The sequence below is a fragment of the Mustela lutreola genome, chromosome X (assembly GCF_030435805.1).
Source record: "Mustela lutreola isolate mMusLut2 chromosome X, mMusLut2.pri, whole genome shotgun sequence".
Lineage (NCBI taxonomy): Eukaryota > Metazoa > Chordata > Mammalia > Carnivora > Mustelidae > Mustela > Mustela lutreola.
Genome location: NC_081308.1, coordinates 20,402,501 through 20,422,849, shown reverse-complemented (window position 1 = coordinate 20,422,849; position 20,349 = coordinate 20,402,501). Strand labels below are relative to the sequence as shown.

Sequence of the window (20,349 nt, the reverse complement as noted above, 5' to 3'; positions counted from 1 at the left end):
CTCTCTAAATCTTTTTTAAAAAGGCTAGAAATTTGACATTTTATATAAAAAGTCCAGTTTTTAAAATTCTAGCAACTAATTAAAAATGTTCAGGCAAATTAAACACATTTAGAGGTCTTATGTGGCCCATGGCTAGCTCCACTACATGATCTCCAGTTTCTAAGACCCCACGGCAGCTATATTTCCTTCTCCTTGGTCCCATGTCTTAGGACACTCTTACAAATAAATGCACATAATTTACTCTTTATTGCCCCTCATGGTAAAATGGAAATGAAATTCACAGTGTTATTTATTTTATGTAAATTACTACTCCCTAGTACCAAAGTTATCTGTAAGGTTACTAAACTAGGACACTTAATAAAACACACTCATCAGGGCCCCTAGGTAGCTCAGTCAGTTAAGCAGCTGCCTACAGTTCAGGTCACGATCCCAGGGTCTTGGGATCCAGCCCCGCATCGGGCTCCCCGCACAGCGGGGGAGCCTGCTTCTCCCTCTCCCTCTACTTGCTGCTCCCTCTGCTTGTGCTCTCTCTGTGTCAAATAAATAAATAAAATCTAAAAAAAAAAAACCCCACAAAAACCAAGAACAAACCATGAACTTCAAATACTTTACAGGGCACCTGGGTGGCCTCAGTCAGTGAAGCATCTGCCTTCGGCTCAGGTCATTATTCTAGGGTCCTTGGATGGAGCCCCAGATTGGGCTCCCTGCTCAGCAGGAAGCCTGCTTCTATCTCTGCCCCTCCTGCTGTTCATGCACACTTGTGCCCGCTCTCACAAATAGATAGATAAATAAATAAAATTGTAAAAAAAAAGATAACAAATGTACCACATTTAGAAAATAATTAGTTTATGTCCTCTTAAATGAAATGCCCAGAAAAGGAGAAAGATACTATTATTCTCACATGATTTTATATCCAGATTTTACTGTAGTTAAAGAAATAATTTTTTTTTCATTGCCACTTCACTGGAAAATTACTGGATGTCTGGGGGAGAACTATATTACTTTATATAAAAGCCACTGGTCTCTGATGTATGAGTTATTTAAAAAAAAAAAATCCCAATTTTTTGGAAAGCTTAAATCTAGAGAGCAAAGCAAATCTTTTCATTCTCCCAGTAATTTAAAGGCTGTACACTCAAGAGCCCATTAAATTTGGAAGTTTCTGTATGAATATGGAAGCATACACAACTTTTTATTCCAAGCATACTTAACTATATTTTTATGATATACCCACCTGAAATAACCAGCAGTTGTAGCCTTTTTATTCAGTTGATAATTGAAATATTGTCTCTAATACAAGTATGTGGTTTATCATGCTTATTTATCACCAACTTGGTATACTTCATAATTGCATTACAACCCCACCGAGTACTGAATACCACTTAGCAGTTCAAACTACTCAAGATAAGCACTGTTACTTTCAAGAGGAGATTGGCAGTAATTAAAGGTCTTATTTAGTAGTTGTTGGTAACCATGTTTTTAAGGAGGTTTAAAAAACAATAGAAAGCCATATGGATACATTTAATTTGATAATTGCATTTTTATTAATGATATCTATTTTGGACATATATTCTAACTGGGGTTAAAAAAAAAGATGTGCTAAACTATCACCAACGCAGTGAGGCGGAACGACGCGGGGTGTTTTGCGATTCATCAGTGAGAATGGAACTGTCTGTGAACTATATGGCATAAGACAAAATCATATCAGAACACTAATAACAACGATAAAAACAACAATAGTACTTTGCACTTAGACACCTGCTTTCAGAGGAATTTCAGAGTGCTTTTTAAACACATACTATTTTTCCTTTTTTGAACAAATCAGACGACTAAATCAAAGAGTAATAATGGTGTTTGCCCATGCCACAAAGCGAGTCACCGGCAAACCAGGAACAGATTTTCTAACTTGTTCAGTCTCCTGCAATGACAGTGTGCAAGGATTACTCCATTAGTGTGTGTCTCTCAGGTTACACCCAAGACATAGGTACCACATGGGCTTCCGACTTTTCTCCCCAGCCCTGGCCCGTTACTCAGAGTCGTGTTTACGCGCTCACCCCGCCGCCGTTAGTATGTGTGCCCGCATGCTGCTCAACTGACAGACTCCAGGGGAGACAAGGCAAGAGCAGTGCACAAGCCTCTCAGCAGCCGCTCACCTCCTGGCCTTCAGACACCTATCTGGAGATGGCCTCTGGGCATTCTGACATGTCATAAAGACTCGTAAACCAAGCAACCCATTTGAAATGCTGGGAGAAATTAAAAAGACAGCAAGGTCATTAAAGAGCTAAAACTCTACATCACTAGAAAACCTGCAGGCAAAATGGCCAAATGCTGTGGACTGTATATACTTTCTGGAGGGCAATGGGTAGATCTGGACGGGGTAAACTCCTAGATTTTTTTTTAGTTTACCCCACTAATATAGTAAGGTATCAGTGTGATTTATATAACCTAATGGTTTGAACAAATAAATTTTCAGGGAGGCATTTATGAAATGTCCTGGTGGTACATCCTATCATAGCCAAACTCTATTATGAATTATCAGAAAGGAGGTAAATTAAGGTGGGAAATTAAGTCTGTGTTTGTGAGGGCATGGGTTAAATGTTGGGTGAATGTATGGACATACATGGACAGAAAACATTTTGTCATGTGGTTGGAGGGTGTGACGGGAAATAGAACAGCAGAGAAAACAGGATGGACTCAGAAGAGTATTCTATAAATATCATTCTATTAAAAAAAAACTATGTTTCTACTATGAAGTATCCTAGAAGACATTAATTTCACATACCATTTGTTAGACTCCTACCATGTGCGAGGTGCCATCAGACATACAGTAACACAGTGAGCATGGTGAGGTCCTCAAAGTTATAATGCACAAGGGGCAGTGTTTGAGAGCTGCAGGAGTTCAGAGGCCAGAGAGCTCACTTCTAGCTGGGAGGTCTTAAAGGGTGAACAGAATACCAACAGGAGGAGACTGGGTTGAGGGGGGCCATGCAGGCATGGGAAACCCAGGTGCTGGGAGGGGGAGCCATGGTGGATGTGAGGCCTGCTTGGGGACCAGTGAGGGGTCTAATCTGCAGGGACCACGGAGGTGCGGTCTCAATCCTTCTAGGCAAAAGGGAGTGATCTGAAAGCCAACAGCGACTCTTTTCTAGCTCTAAGACCCCAACACCGGGAAATGGAGCAAGCCAAGCTACCTCTTCTACCTGGATATCCAAGGTAAGCCCAACCTATGACCATGGCACTCAGAGGTGTCTTTCTAATACCTCCAGGACCTGTCCCAGACCTTTTGGGGACAGGTAGCATTATGAAACTGCAGGCTGATCTACCAGGATCCACCTGGCTGGGCCCAGATATAAGGAGAAAATGACAAGGGGTAGGAAAGTCCCCAAAATCCAATTGTGGAAATGCCTAAATACCAGTGCTGGGTTAGCCTTCCCTTCCCTGTTATCCATCCAGTCTTCTGGAGGATTCCCCATCCTCCATGGCAGCCCATTTCTACTTTTATGATGTAAGTTAATGGGGAAAATAACATGTTCTTTATAACCAATTTTGTTGAAATGCATTTATTTCATCTTCCATTTGCTCATTACCAGAAAACAGTTTCTTCTTACTTACTTTTCCCTAGCCCATTTTTTCCCTTCACTTTATTCTCAAATGCTGTATTAGTTCATACAGTACCATAAATGATTCCTTTATCTAGGAAATAATTCATGTGTTTGACTTCATTTTCCTTTCCACTGTCTATTTAAATTGTTATCTAGATGCTACCCAATCTCCCTTTCTATATCAAAGTCAAACTTAATGCATATTTGACAAGAAGCAATATTAAAGTTTGAAGAGTTTCACTAAATCCAAGATTCTCAACATTGTGGGTGTGTGTCGAAGTCACTGTGAAGTTTTCTAAAATGCACTGCTGCTGGGGTCCCACCCCAGACCTACTCAATCAGATATCTGACAGTAGCATCTGGGCATGTGTTATTTTTAGAAGTGTTAAAAAAAAAACCATCCTCAAACCATCCTGGTTGTTAAGAAGAAATCTGCTAAAAGGTACATGATTTGGGACCTTGGTTTGGCTGCCTTCTAGGACACAAAGAGAACTATTTTTTACCCTCCCTAGAAAGGAGCCAGTAGTTGGTGCAGATTGCTTAATATTAATGGGACACATACCAAAGGGACATATCTCAACAAAAGGGAAACTATTTACAGATTATTTCTGTTTCAATCTCTTCCATTATCACTAACAATGAGAATTAAATCTACCTTTTCTAATATACCTCATGTAAGGAAACTAAAAAAGGAGTTACCAAGATCAATTTTAAGTTTTTTGAGACCAAGGATCATGCCTGTTTCATACTGTAACCGTTTAGTATGAAGAGTAGATCACTTAAAACACATCTGGTGTGCTAGATGCTAGCGATACAAGTACCAACAAAGCATGGGCAATGAGAGGCTACAGAAACCCATACAGCAACTGTAATACTAAGTACTGTAACAGCAGTCTGGATTAATGTTATTCTTGGAAGTAATAAAACCAGCTAGCGTTTGTTGCATATTTACTGTGTGCCAGGCACTGTTCTAGGCATTTTACATATCACCGTGTTTAGATATCATCCTATTCAATTTAAGAGTCTTACGAGGCAGGTGTCACTATCAGGCAAGCTGTACAGATGAGGCAGTAGAGGGGTTCGTCACATACCCCAAGCTTACTTACTTAACAAGAGGTGGAAAGCCAACACTTGAACTGGCTATTCTGGTTCCTGAGCGCAAGCTTTTATCTACTACCCTATACTGCCTTTTGGGAGTCCCGGTCAGTGCCCTTGGTGCTCGACAGATGCTAGCAGAGAGAAGGAAGGGGGGATGAAAGGCAAGGAGGAAAGAAAGAAACAACAAATATTTACAGAGTGCTCCTACCATGTGTCTGAAGCCCCTTCTTCCTAAGACTCCTGAACATTACAGGCTAAAACCTATGAGTGTTTGCATGATTCTTTAAGCTTAGGCAAAAGACTAACATTATCTCCCCCGCCTTTCAGTAACAGGATCAGAAGTTAGGTTTTCACAGCTAACCCTTAAACTGATCCCTTCACGTTTCTGTTCCTCTGGTTCCTATGAGTTCACATCATTTGGGAATACAAACCGAAAAGGACATTCTCAGGACACTGCTTCCCTTCCAAGATTTCCCACAAGCCCGAGCATGTTACAGTGACACTCTGCTGCAACAGGAAAGGTATTTCCTTCGAATTAGGTGAAAAGAGAAGCAAATCTAAAAAAATAAAAAAATTCCAGGTTGAGAGAAGTAAAAAGTTTCCTAATTCAGGGCTAAGGGCTCCTGCCAACAGCTTGTTTTGTTCCCAAAGATCAGCACACAAAAGTTTCACAGAGCTGGAGGGAAAAGATTTGGATGCTGAGTTGGAGGGTGGGTATGGGGGTCTGTGTGATTAACATCATTCCTCTGGGAGCAGTAGAAAAATAACAAAACCTCTATAAAAGAGATGAGCAAGTCGGCTGTGAAAGGAATGACCCCTCACATATAGGGAAAGCAATTTGCATCTACAGATCTCATTGGTATAAACGACCTCCTTCAAAGAGTGAAAACCTCAATGGAAAGCCACTATATACCCATGAAAGGACTTGCCGGCTATTTGTTGAGCTGTATACAGACTAACAAACAGGAGTGGTTAACCTGGCGCACCATGCACTATAGAGATATTTTTTTTTAAGTAGGCTTAGTCAGCTAATCTTGTTGAGATTTCTCTCATACTACTGATTTCTTATTCTCAAAATAAATTAAGAGGCTTCATTCAAAATTCCCTGTGGTCTACCAGCTTGAGTTTGTTGGGTGTCTTTGATTGTCTCTTGTCTTTAGATTCCCTGCCTTGTCTCTTTAGATTTTGCTGTGCCCTTTGGTATTTCCCGTTAGTCCATGTCTGGAATAGCTAATTACATGGTAGCATAATTCCCACCCGTACAACAAGGAATAGCAGAACCTTGCTAATTCACACCAATGACTGAAAGACTCCTGTGTAAGTTACTGAATTATGCAAATGAGCAATAAGTGAAGAAAGATGATTCAAAATTGTATTTCATTCATTTATTTTGACAAGTGTAGTTTAGTCTTAATTATTTTGAAAATTTCTTTGTAGCATACTAATAAATTTACTGTGGCACATTTGTTAAATGTGATAAAGCCTTGACTAAGAGAGACCAAAGTGTGCTCTGCTGAATAATTTCCTGAACACAGGCTCAGGTGCAGACCCACTCTTTTATCTTAGATTTTACTGACTTATTAGCATCTATAATATTTTTGGTAAGACAATCTGTACTCCACCAATACAACTGGAATTATTTCTAAGGCAAACATGTACTTTACGAACAGGTCCTGCATATGTCTAAACACTCACCATGATGATCGTTTAAAAAAAAAAAAAAAAAGGAAAGAAAGAAAGAACCATGCTTCAAAGTAAAACATTTTTACATTCTACTGTCCTAGAACAGTACTTTAACAGGACTTTAGTTGCCTCTTCTAAATAAAACTAGGTCAGTTTGTCATTTGTCTTTTAATTCCTATTTCTGTTTTGTTTTGTCTTGCCATACTTCTTTCTTTCAAAGTTAAAGATGTCTGTTTTAAGCTAAGTGGATATATCACAGTATGTAAGATTTTCATGTCAAAATACTTACATGATTATATTCTGAGTTAAATTATTTAGGATAGGAAAACATTTTGATACACTTCTGACAGATGTATCTTACAGGATGGAGTCAACCTCTTTCAAAGAACCACCACTGGTTACGGTGGGGAGTGAAGAGACAAGAGCCTCCCAGCTTCCGGTGTTGGGTTTAAAGCTTCACATAAGCCAGCCTCTTAATAAGCGCTTTTTGACCAAATCTCCAATTCAGATATGTTTTAAAATCATCATGCATTTGTCAAATGATGTTCTTGAATTTGTAAAAGCTGGATAAGCAATAGAGCACTTAAAGAATAGCAAGCAAGAAAGGATTAATCTCAGACTACATGCCAGCAACTGTGCGTGTTCACAGTCTCACCCACTTTTCGAGGCTGAGCTCAGGTTCCACCTCCATGGGGAACTTGCCCGAGCCATTCCCGTCTAGTAGTCATTTGCCGTGAGGATGATGTTTCTTTACTAGATGAAGAAAAGGGCAGCTGCAAGATGGCAGAAAGAATGCTGGGCTCTCACACTCCCCAGCTTTGCTACCTCAGGCGGGTCATTTCATCAATTTAAGGTTGTTTTTTCATCGGAAAAAATGTCAACAACCCTACTATCTAATGGGAAAAGTAAAAAATAAGGGATGTGAGTGTTCCCCAGAACAAGCTCAGCTCTATAAAAAGTAGCTGTTCGGAGGGTGAGTACATGAATAAGAAAAGGATCCCAAGTATTATTATGTCTAAAGCAGGACATAATGCTTACACTGTGCCCTTTACAGATCACACAAGGCAGAGGCACAGCACAGCAACACTCACAGAACGAATCTTGGGGGTGGGGTGTGAAGAAGAGAGAGACAGAGAAAACCAGACTTACACACAGACCTGGTTTATGATCCTATTTGTGAGTCTGATTTTATAATAATTTCTTAAAACAACCAAAGCACATGAGTGTGTAAAATTAGCCAGCAAACATATCTTTTTGTGAGCGCAGCTGGTTAAAGCCTTAAGCTCTAGGGGACGGTGCTAAGGCTAGCAGGGCTCACAGAAGGGGAAAAAGGTTTCCCAGGGCCTTTACATGGGCAGAATGCAATCAAAGTTAATTCAACTGAGCTCTGTGGCAGGCTACTAATTCCATCTAGTCACTGTCCTAGCGACCACCAGGTAAGAGAATGCTGATGGGTGTGAATAAATTCACGTAACATCTATAGGAAGAAGTCCTCTAGGAATGAGACCAATTGATGATGGGTTTTCCCTACATACGAGGGGGAGCACCTATTATATGGACATGGTAGAACAGCCTAAAATTATACATAAGCACTGACTAATCACGTGCAAATTAATACCAGATCTCGGCCTGGGGCTACTGGGTAACTGAAGCCATCACAATGACACAATTAAATTTCAAAAGTTAAGGTTGCAAGCTTTGTGCAGTGGTAATATCATAGCCAATGAGGTTTATCTGAGGTGCAATTATTGCTAATTGAAAAGTTGGGGTTGCTTCCCTTTGATAATGATAAAAAATTTAAATAATTACAGAGGGTGATAAACATGCCAGTTTATAGGAAAAGCAAGAAAGCAAATCAAAGCAAAACAAAACAGAACCCTGTCAATTTAAACATTAAGTCAGTTTAAAAAATCAAATTTGCACTATAGTCAGAAAGACAAAGGTTAAGCAAAAACACAGCTTTTAACCATTAAAGACTATTCTGGAACAGCACATGCAACTGGTAAAAACCAAAATCAAAGCAAAAGATTAAGAAGATGCAGGAGAGGTAACTCCTATCTCAATGGAGGGAATATAAGCACTTCTGAGAAGAAATGTTAAGACACAACCGAGTTAAGATAAGAAATGATGGAGACATTAAATTCAGGGCTAGGTCAACGAGCAAAGAGGCCCAAGAGGAAAAAAGTATGCAATTTATTAAAAAAAAAAAGATTTTATTTATTTATTTGAGAGAGAGAGAGAGAACATGAGCAGAGGAGGAACAGAGGGAGAGGAACAAGTAGACTCCGTGCTGAATGCATAGCCCAACATGGGGCTCCATCTCACGACCCTGAGGATCATGACCCGAGCCGAAGTCAAGAGTCAGAGGCTTAACCTACTGAGTCACCCAGGCACCCCAAGGGTATGCAATTTTAAAATAATCCCAGATGGTTAGAGAAAAATACAACTCAGATCAAATCTACTTAAATCCCAAATATCTGAGAGCTTGAGACACTTACGGATGACTATATATCCTCTAATTTACTTGAAGCAAGTGGAGTTGCTGTTTTTTTTCTTTCTTTCTTATTTCTTCACTGACTTTTAAGAAAAAATGTCACATTTATTACAAATTTGAGCTGGTATAAAAAGGACACAAAGTTAGTAACTGATAAAACAATAAAGTGCTTCCTTAGAACTATTAAAAAAAAAGGAATATCATCTGCTTCTAAGACTATAGACCTTTTAATGTTGAAGGTTGCATTTTTAAAAGAAGTAACTGATTATACATTATAAGTAGCTGATCCAACACATTTCCAGTAAAAAGCACTAATTTTGAGGGGAAAATTTAGTATAACTATATCTAACCCCAATTGCTTTAAGTCATGTTATAATAGATTATTATGGATGTTACACAAATACTGATAATTTAATATTCCTGAAACTTATAGTACATTTTATCATGATACTTAAAGGATCTACTTTCTTCTTTGAGTATTATAAGCTCTTGCTCCTAATTAATCTGCAATTAATTCAACCAACCTCCAATTAGTCTTCTACAACATTACCCTACTTAGACAATAAAGCCGTCTCTAGGCTGGGTTTTAAACCTGGGCTAAAATAGACTCCTACAGACCAAAAATGGTTCTGGGATTTCTCTTTGTAATGTAATTTAGATGTCATATCTAATTTGCTGTCATGACTATTGTTTCACTGTGCAATTTGTATGTCGTTTTGAATGGTAAAGGCATCATAGCTTTATTGAATTAAACCTTCTGTCTTTATTTAAGGGTCTGATGTTACATGTTTGTGCGCATATGTTTATGTCTCAAAAGCTGCTTCTGACATCAGGCAGTGGTAGAAAAAGATTGTGCTCTTTTGATATGTTTTCTCCTATCTCAGTAAATACAAACACAAACTGGAAAAAAAGCCCTCTTCAAACTAAAGAAACAATTTTAATAGTAATAATGACATTATTATTATTTCGCTTTGAGAGACAGAGATCGCTAAATAAGCTATGCACATTAAGGAATTACAGAAGGCCTGGCTGTTTTATAATCTAAATTCCTTGACTCTCAATTCTGTTAATCAATTCTTTCCTAAGAAAAATCTCCCCTTTCCATTGACAGTCTCAAACATAAGATGTTATTTTTACAATTCGATAATCACAAAGAAATTCAAAATTCTCCTTGTCTTTAATTCCTAAGGAACAAAGGCCATTTTACTTATATCACAATACTCAGTTTTGTGTTGGTCTGCCTGTAATTGTCCTTCTTATCCTGGCCTGTGCATTCAAGTTCTAAACTAAAGTCAGGACTAGGATTAAACATGGAAAGCCTTTCAGGAGACCACTGGAATAGCCTTTTAAATAATTTTTAGTGCATGAAATTTCACAAAGTTTTTACTAGATAATTACACTTCCTGATTTTGTAATTAGTGGAAGTACATGCAATTACATAATAATTATGATAGTAATTACGTAATTAAGATGTATAATTATGTAGTAAAAAACATCATGGAAATAAAACCATCTACTGTGTAAGCACAATACATTTTAAAAGTAAATTCGCTAGCTCAACTGTTTAAAAATACTTTTCTTCAAAATAAAGTGATTAGCTCACATTATGGTCTAACTGCCTGAAAATTGTTTAATATTTTTTCCTTCATTGGTGATAGAAGTATATTTTTAAAAAGTACACGAGAAAAATCTCACTGGGTTTTTCCTACCCTCAACACTCAAAAAATGACAATGTTTTGCAAATGAGGACCATCGACCACAAAACAGATGCTGCAACATCAGTACCCTCCTTTGCACTGCTGTACTTACTACTACAAAAGGGACAAGAAACCTGCCCATTGAAAAGATGTAACAGGAAAGGGTTTTATAAAACTAATATATCTGTTATCATAGCATGCCTGTAAGTCTGTATGTACATAAAAGTGCAAAACGTGGAGTGCCTATTTACAGAAATGGGCTCAAAGAAAAGGAACATTATCAGAATCCACAAGTTTGCCGCTCAAGTATATGGCAACTTTCATATAGTACTTTAGCTATCTTAAAAAAGATGACAGAAAATGTACAGAGACAAGACACTTCCACTTATGGGCAAAGCAACTATGGTGACAATTTCCTGGAAAATGTAGTTTCTCTTCTGTCACCTTGCAAAGTCATCTTTAGTTAAAAAAACAAAACAAAAACTAAGTAGGCAGCACTGAGAGAGAGAAACAAAGCAGTATGAAGCCCCATGCTGCCACTGGAAAATTATCAATGTTGTCATTCTTGTACTGAGCATAAAAATCAAACAGAAAGACCAGCAACTCGAGGAAAAGTAAATTCCAAAGTAAACTGTATGGTAGCAAAATGTAAGATATAGAATCTTGCTTTCAAGTAAAAAGAGTTCTAGTTCAAAGCCTTGAAGTCTTTACACACGTTAGACCAATGCTGTCACGAGGCCCAGAAGGCAGCGGCTGGGTGCCGGCCCCTCCGCAAGTGCATACAGAAGGGCCCCGAGAGAAGTGGAGGTAGAATTGCACTCCCGTTCTCTCTTTTACAAGCCACTGATCTGAGAAGCTAAAAGCCATTTGAAAATCTTAACTGACTTCTCCTTTACCTTTCTTCTTACTTAAGTTAAGAAGAAACAAAGCGGAAGAACTCAGGCTTTGGTGTTTTTTTTTTTCCCCCTCTCCTTGCCCTTGTCAGGCCACTACATTTTAAAAGCTTAATCACAAAATGTATTTCAAACGACCAGACTGGCATGCCAGTTCGACCATAAACCTGGGAGGCGTTCTGTAGTTTGCATACTTGTAATTATAAAGGCTTGCCAAAAGTATGGCCCTAACCAACCAATGAATAAAATGAGAATAGGCCTTAGTTGTTAAGAGCGAAGAATGTCTTCTATCAGTGCTTCTCAAAATTTAACGTGCCTAGGTGTCACCTGGGAATCTTGTTAAAATGAATGCAGATGCTGAAGCAGAAAGTCTGGGGAGGACCTGATATTTTGCATTTCTAACAAGCTCCCAGGTGATGCCTATGCTGCTGGTATACTGATCACATTGTAGCAAGGGCTTTGGTTTGACTTGGGGAAAAAAATGCACAAAGAAAAAGTGGATTTGGGTTCTTCTGTAAGGTATTTTCTCCCTCAACTGCTAAATTATTGGAATAATTATTTCAAGTTCTGTAAAACATTTATTTGTAAAATTTCAGTGTTTATAATTTGTTTCTTCCTACAAAATCAGTACATGCTCAGATTATATAATTAAGAAAGTATATACAAGTATAAAGGAGCATTACTTCTAATTCACCCAGAGATGACAACCGTGAACAATTCCAGTGTTTCTTACTAATTGTTCTACCTGGCATACAAGCTACAGATGAGTATCATAATGGTTACTCAGTGTTGGACCTTAACATATTGTTAGTTTTTCCCTAAATCATTAAAGATTAAAAGTAAGTAATGTCTAATAACAATAATTCTCAAAAGGTCAGGGTTGTATGAAGCATTTTTTCTATTATCAAAATTCTTTATGTGTTTCTACAACCACTTAATAATCATAAACAGGCAACTATCTTCTGAATTGCTGTATTAGTCTCCTATGATGAAAGTTCACTTCAACTAATTAAAGGGATAGTTAAAAAAAAAAAAAAAAAAAACCACCTCGAGTCATTTTTTTATTTGTAAGAAAATGAAACAAAAGGAAAATGGAATTAGTAAAAGTTACTGATTTCAAGATTGATTTTTCTAAAAAAAACCTTTTTCACAATTATAAAAAATAGGATTTAAAGAAGGGTAGATTGGAGCTTAATTGAACTTCTCCTTTTTATATGTATCTGGTAGGTGTGAATTGTTTTGTGTGTGTGCCTTAACTGTTTTTAGTTACTGAAAAAGAGAAAAGGCTCATTTCTAAAATTTGACAACAATTTTTTCAGGAGGATCACGGGCTTTAAAAAGTGGTACAAGAACTGGAGCAGACAGTGTCTCTGCCACAGCCTTCTTCTTATGCCTTGCGGGGATTTAACAAAGTAAATTCTAAGACTGTCGACTGGCTTAGAGAGGACTCCAGCTCTTTGTTTTTATTTCGGTACTTCCAGTGATAATAAAACTCTCCAGATTTCACTTCAGCAGTTCAGAAAAATAGGGGAAATTCTCAACACTGAAAAGGGATGTCTTGAGACCTTCAGAAATCTCCAAACTCCTAAAGACATTAAAAAGCATATAATTTCTTCCATAAAACTCTCATTTTCTTGCTTAAAAAAAACCATCAGTTTTTCTTAGATTCCTTCACTTCTCAGTACTAGCTGTTGTCTCTCTCTTGGGTCTTCATTTCCTATGAGACAATACAATTATTACTACATCTCATGGGTGTAACTATGTAGCTGAGGGTAAGCAGAGAACAGGATCCTGTGGTAGTGTGGGTGAGGAGCAGTCAGTTCGGCTCATGACATTCTTTCGACTCAGTTCAAATTTGGCATCAGCAAAACGAGAGACACAACGCGCTTGTCTTCAGTGTAACTTGCAAAGAGCTCAAACAACAGACACGAAATCTGAAAATGTCTAATGAACTTCGGTTACATTAATTTACGGCACACCTGAGGCAAGCCAAGTAAAATAGGAAGACCTAGAATTTTTAATGCACATTGCCCTCCTTTCATGGACAGAATTACCTCCTAGGACTAACTGCTCCAATATCCTTGAAACTGCTTGTGTGGTCTTATTTTCTACTAAAAATTCATTCAATGAAAGTTTAGTGAGCTGGCCCCGTGGGCAAAGCGCAGATAAACAAGATACAACCCTCTGCCTCAATGAACTCGGTGGAAAAGAAAGTCAAATAGAACAATTCAAAATAAGTCCTGTGAGAAGGGCGCTCAAGGGTGCAATGGGAATGCAAAGGAAGGAAGCCCGTATTACATAACTCAATCTCTTCATCAATATAATGGGGGCCAATCCGCTGCCGCCTCACAGCGCTGTTTTGAGGACCCTGTGAAGGGATGTGAGTGAGATTTCACCTCTCTGACAGGAGTGTAGGAGCAGAGCAACCCTGATGGGCGCTGCTTAGTGGGCCATGGCCACCCACATCCCTTGGCAAGAAACAGGGGTGACCTGAAAAACAGTCCTTCTAGGCCTAAAGAGACTCCACGGAGAAACTGGACTTCCTGACAGATGCTTTTCACAAGGCTAAGGCTACAGCACCATCTTTTTGCTAAACTTTACGCTTTAGCTCCAGTTCCTGTCTTCAACAGAGTCCTAAAACCTGGTATTTCAATTTTGACAGAGACAAACACAACATGTTGAAAGAGGGATATGGAAAAATTCACCAAGAAGACTATCTGTTAAGGGCTGAATTGTGCCCCACCTCCCACCAAATATTACTGTGCGGGGTGGTGGGGGTAGTGGTGGTTGAAATCCTAACCCCCAGTACTTCCAAATGTGACTATATTTGGAGACAGGATCTTTAAAGAGGGAATTATGTTAAAGTGAAGTCGCCAGGGTGGTTCCTAAACCAATAGGACTGGTGTTCGTGTAAGAAAAGATCAGGACACAGATGTGGACAGAGGGAAAACCATGTGAAGACAGGGAGAAGATGGCTGTCTACAAACCATGGAGACGGGCCTCAGAAGAAACCAATCCTGCTGACACCTTGATCTCGGAATTCTAGCTTCCAGAACTGTCAGGAAATACATTTCTGTTGTTTATGCCACCCAGTCTGTGGTATGTTGTTATGGGAGGCATTGCAGACTAATATAGCATCCTACTATAAATAGCTGACAGAGAGTAAGAAGAGATAGCATCTGGGAAGAGAACAGGAACAGAAAAAAAGTTTTGTTTTGTTTTAGGAATATGGTAAAATCAAACACTAAAGTTAAAAGGCAATTTGTGCTCAGGAGAATAAAAAAAGCCATAGACTCAGAGCAAATATTTGCTAAAGACATATCTGATAAAGGACCATTATCTGAAACATACAAAGAACTCTCTCTTTTTTTAAGGGGGGGGGAGGAGTAGGGGGAGAGAGAGAATCTTAAGCAGGCTCCATTGACCAGCATGGAGTGTACCCAGAGGCACTGAAATACACATATATACATAATATATCTGTATCTATATGTACGTATATATACAGATATAATAATATATATAATATATAACATATGTTAATAATAAATAATATATAACACAGCTCAGGAGTGAGAGAGCATAAGCAGGGGGAGCGGCAGGCAGAGGGAGAACCAGGCTCCCCGCTGAGCCAGGAGACCTGTTGCAGGGATTGATCCTGAGCCACCCAGCCATCCTTACAAAGAATTCTTAAAACACTATGAACAATAAAAAAACAAACCCAATTTAAAAAAACAATGGGGACGCCTGGGTGGCTCGGTTGGTTAAGCAGCTGCCTTCGGCTCAGGTCATGATCCCAGCGTCCTGGGATCGAGTCCCATATCGGGCTCCTTGCTCTGCAGGGAGCCTGCTTCTCCCTCTGACTCTGCTTTCCACTCTGTCTGCCTGTGCTCGCTCTCACTCTCTCTCTCACAAATAAATAAATAAAATCTTAAAAAAAAAAAAAAAATGAGCTAGGGCGCCTGAGTGGCTCAGTGGGTTAAAGCCTCTGCCTTGAGCTCAGGTCATGGTCTCAGGGTCCTGGGATCGAGGCCCGCATTGGGTTCTCTGCTCTGCAGGGAGTCTGTTTCCTCCTCTCTCTCTGCTTGCTTCTCTGCCTACTTGTGATCTCTGTCTGTCAAATAAATAAAATCTTTTTAAAAAAATAAAATTAAATTAAAAACATTTTAAAAATGAGCCAGAGACACCTCACCGAAGATATACAAATGGCAAATAAACATAGGAAAAGATGCTCCACATCGTACGTCATCAGGGAAATGCAACTTAAAACAAGGAGATACTAGGGCACCTGGGTGGCTCAGTCAGTTAAGTGTCCAACTCTTGATTTTGGCTCAGGTCATGATCTCAGGGTTGTGAGATCTCAGGTTGTGAGACCCGTTGTCAGCCTCCTCATTGGGCATGGTGCCTGCTTGGGATTCTCTTTCTCCTCCTCCCTCTGCCCCTCCCTGTGCTTGTGTTCTCTCATTTTCTCTCAAATAAATAAATATTAAAAAAAAAACTTCAAAAATATGTTATATCCAAATAATGGACTATTATTCAGCATTAAAAAGTCAGGAAAAGACACAGAAGATACTTCAAATGCACCTTACTAAGTGGAAGAAGCCCACCTGAAAAGGCTACATTCCATAGGATTCCAAATATATGACATTCTGGAAAAGGGAAAACTATAAAGACAGTAAAAAGATCAGTGACTGGCAGGGGTTAGTGGGGAAGGAGGGATAAGTGGGGTGAGCACAAAGGAATTTAGGGCAGTGAAAATACACTGTGATACTACAATGGTGGATACATGTCATTATGGATCTAACAGATGTCCAACAGCAAGAGTGAACCCTAAGATAAACTGCGGACTGTACATGATAACGCTGTGTCAACATAGCTTCATCAATTGTAACAAATGTGCTACTCTGGTTGGGGGTGTTGACAATGAGGGAAGCTGGGAGCAGGGGGTACACAGGGAATTTCTGTACCTTCCATTCAGTTTTGCTGTGAACCTAAAATTGCTCTGAAAAATAGTCTACTAAAAACAAAGGGAGCCTTGGTTAGTGGCTCCCCTTCTTTGCTTCCACAACAATCTGATCAGATTGGTGGTTTATCACACCTTGCTGCTCCGATAGACTGTAAGCTCCACCAGAGCAGGGAACCTTGGCCATCTTAGTTCCTCTAACATCTGGGATGGCACTCAACATGTAATTGAAAATACGTATGTACTGTTTTTACCATTGCTGAATAAACAAATCAAAAACTTCAGGTGAGAAAACCAAGAGACTCTGCTCCTGCAGACTTAATTTAGACAACTGGGACAACATTTGAATGGATTCATGTCTCCCCCAAACTGTTCACTTATCCCTACTCTGGCCAAGGCCCCATGGGATGAGGCAGTCAAATGGGACCATTTTGTGATGCCATTGTGGAAATGGATTTTTACTTCATACATTGCCACTAGGTTTCTCTAAAACTGCTTTTGGAACTATTATGCCATCTGTGTAACATTCTGGAGCAGTTACAATAATAAAGCCAAAGTCTTACAGAAATAAGATTTTTAAAATGTTATGTAGTTACAGTGAATATGCAGTAAACACTTCATCAAAGTGAATAACAGTCCTTTAGCATTTTAAAGGTAAGGAAAAATACCAAATGGGGTTAATTCACATTATGGACTAATGGCCTGTAAACTTTCGTTTGAAAGCAAAGCACAGGAAAAAGCTCTGACAAGAGCTACTTTTTACCATAAAAATAAACTTCTTTCAAATAATTTGTGACTTTTCCAAGTCAAATGGCCAAGTGTCAAACAAAAATTAAAGCCACCATCCAGTTACAACCTTTAAAACATGGGCTTTACAAAGGGAAATGGTAAAACAATCTTAGGGAACTGTTGTTTGTTTACATTGTTACGTTGTTGATGTTGTTTATGGACAGTAAAGAAGAGTACACAGTAAATACTTCACATGCCAAATCCAGGGCACTTGGTGACAAACAACACTTAGACTCCATTCTCAATAATGTAACTGTGTGTAATGGTCCTCGCTCTTCACAAGACTCCCAATGTAACATCTACTGGTGTTCTGGCCTTGGTCCAAACTGAATAAATATATTTGTCCTCCAGTTCCAACAGATTTTCAATTTTTTTTTTGAGGCCAGGGATGGGCAGAGGGAGAGGGAGCAGGAGAGAGAGAATCTCAACCAGACTGAGCCCATAGTGGAGCTCAAATTCATGACCCTGAGATCCTGACCTGAGCAGAAATCAAGAGTCAGACTTAACCAACTAGCCACCCAGGCGCCCCACCCCAGTTGACTCTTAAAGGGGAACTTATCAAATGTCACTTGGAAGTAAACTTCTGATCTTGGAATACAGATAGGCACGACCCAGAGTTTCAGTTTATATCCCCCTCCTAACAAGTACCCTAATACCTCTTAACGTTACTGAGTGATCTGTAAACACCCCAAGCAGGTAAATTTCAACTAATCCACTCATTCCTAAAGTGCAACCTATGAATAATAAATAAGAAGGAAGCTAAAAGGAAAAACAGTTTCATAATTAAAATTCCCTAAATAAAATGAAAGGTTCTTGGAACATTTCATGAAGTTCCTTCAGTGACACATACATTTAATATCTTTCTCTTAGTTTATTTTCTTTAGCCTTCTGACATGTACAAGAACCTGTCAGTAACTCACACATAGTGCCATTATGACCCTGAACTCCTAGATAGTGTACTTATTAGAAGCAAATGACAAAAAAAGCATTCCAGCTCTTAAACTTGTGAAAGAGAACTATAGTAAATTGTGTGAGGGTATAGATACTGTCAAGACTTTTCCCCTTTTTGCCAAGAAGCTTCTAAGTAGCTATTCTATTCCCTCTTATTTGCTGGGAGAGCAATGTGCACTCCTGTAAAAGGCTGGAGTAAGTCTCCAGTGACTTTCCAGATCACTCCACCGTGTCTCCAAGAGTCAATGGACTTTTTGAAAATGGCTGATCATCAAAGACTGATTCAGCCACCTCAGCTAAAAATTTTAGAGATGTTTGGAAGAGAAGTCCATCCTCTAGCTGTCCAAGATATCTAGCGAACAATCTGAAATGGCTAGATTCAGAAAAAAGTAAAGGGTGAACAACTTCTAATATATTGATCCCCATAAAGAGATAACAAAACAGACAGAAACAATGTACTCATAAGAGAATCTGTACACAATTCTCTCAACTCATGCCTTTAAGGAAATGCCCTTCAGGCTAAAAGAGAAAAAACTATTAATGATACTGCAAATAAACATGGGCCAGACATGAGCCATGAACAAAAGTTCAAAAACAAAAACAAAAACTTCAGTTACTAATGAAAAGAAGAAATTTTTCCTTCACATTACATAAATTTTGCTAATTCACTGAAAATATGCTGTATGTAGCCCAAGTTCTTGGTGAATATCCAAAACCATAAAACTAATATTTGAACCAACTCCTACATCAGGAGGAGTTCTTGTTTTATACCCAAGGACAACAAAACGAATTAAGTCAAGACCTTTAAAAAATAATTTTTAGCCTATCTTGTAAATGGAAAAAACTGGTCAATTATGACTAGAACTGAAACCAGTTAAGACCAAGTCAAGGGCAGCAAGAAGATTCTTACGGGAGGAAATCCAGCAGTGTTTTGAGGTTTCTTTATATCCTTAAGGCTACTTCCAGCCTTAATACTGACCAACAAAATGTTGAATCAATATTCGCTGACAAACAACATAAACACTCTGCAGGTAATGAATAAGAAAAATGTGTAAATTTTCCTTTTAAAATTTTTTTTATAGGTCATAGAGAAGTTGCCAATATGATTTTCAGGTAGGAGGAAAAAAAAAAACATGCACTTGTCATGACATTTTCAAATACTTTGTTATGTAACAAAGCTTTTCCCAGACCCATTAAACTCCACAGTGCTGGCAAGTCCTGCATGAGGGTTGCAGGCAGCACCCAATCATCTGGGCAAAGGTGCAGATACACTCTCTTAGGATGGAGTTAATAAAAGAACTCCACCCCATGTCTCTCTTTTAAAACGAACCTAGGCTTTTAGAGAACAGCAGAGACACACTTCAGGTCTATTTTTCTGTGGTAATGTCTGGTTTTTGTAGGTCCAATGATCACGTTGCCTATGCTTACTTTATTACAATTACTAAACTCTATAGAAAATAGCATTTTCAAAATATAGCATTTAAAGAGTCCTTTTTGTACTGTTCCTCCCCCAAAGCCCTGCTTTAATAGAGAACAATGTGAGACAGGCTGTGGGGACCAAAGCTGGGGATTCCTACACCGCCGCCCCTCATGCAGGGGAAGCCTGTGCTCACAAGGGCCCCCATGGCCTGCTTCTGAGACAGCGGTGTGATGCTGCGTGAACAGCCTGACAGTAGGTCTGGCTTTTATGATGCAAATTTCCACTTTAAACTCAAAGGTAATTACAGTATTTTAACGTACCTTTCTCATGATCGGTAATAAGTTTCTCCAGTGCATAGTCCGCATCAAAAATGTACCGGTAAAAGCACAGCTGGGTGTACAGGGACTTGTCAGAATACTGCAACAGAACAGAAAATAAATGAATACTACTATTGGTGAGGGGAGTGATGGGGATCACTCTAAACAGTGTATTCCCTACTCTCAACTTCTAGAGCAAGCAGCTTTTTTTTTTTTATGAAGGGGGGGTGACTAAGAAGGAGAGAATCATACTAATGATTTGTCCCCCTCATATAGCATACATACCTTTCATAATTCAGAATAAATCCTGCCACTTCGATCATAGATTACTACTTGCGAAGCTGCAGACTGATTACCCCTGCTGTCAAAAAACTGATTTTGTCAAATTGCAAATTCCTATGCACCCTTGACAATTTGCACTGTTAATTGGGAAAAGTGGTACTGTGCT

General features: G+C 38.9%; 1 protein-coding gene and 1 pseudogene across 2 annotated transcripts in view; one reads left to right on the top strand and one right to left on the bottom strand.

The window, feature by feature from the left end:
- POLA1 (DNA polymerase alpha 1, catalytic subunit) overlaps positions 1-20,349 on the bottom strand; it is a 305,904-nt gene that overhangs the window by 48,543 nt on the left and 237,012 nt on the right. The window contains exons 36-37 of one of the 2 annotated variants that reach the window (XM_059157006.1): positions 19,905-20,001; positions 12,697-13,181 (exon numbers count right to left, since the gene is read on the bottom strand). In XM_059157006.1, the coding sequence (XP_059012989.1) occupies positions 13,126-13,181; positions 19,905-20,001 (153 nt within the window). In that variant the 3' untranslated portion in view covers positions 12,697-13,125. Of the gene's footprint in view, positions 1-12,696; positions 13,182-19,904; positions 20,002-20,349 lie in introns of those variants that run through there. The other variant, XM_059157005.1, reaches the window with a different exon arrangement.
- Positions 8,075-8,192, top strand: LOC131822255 (U4 spliceosomal RNA; annotated as a pseudogene).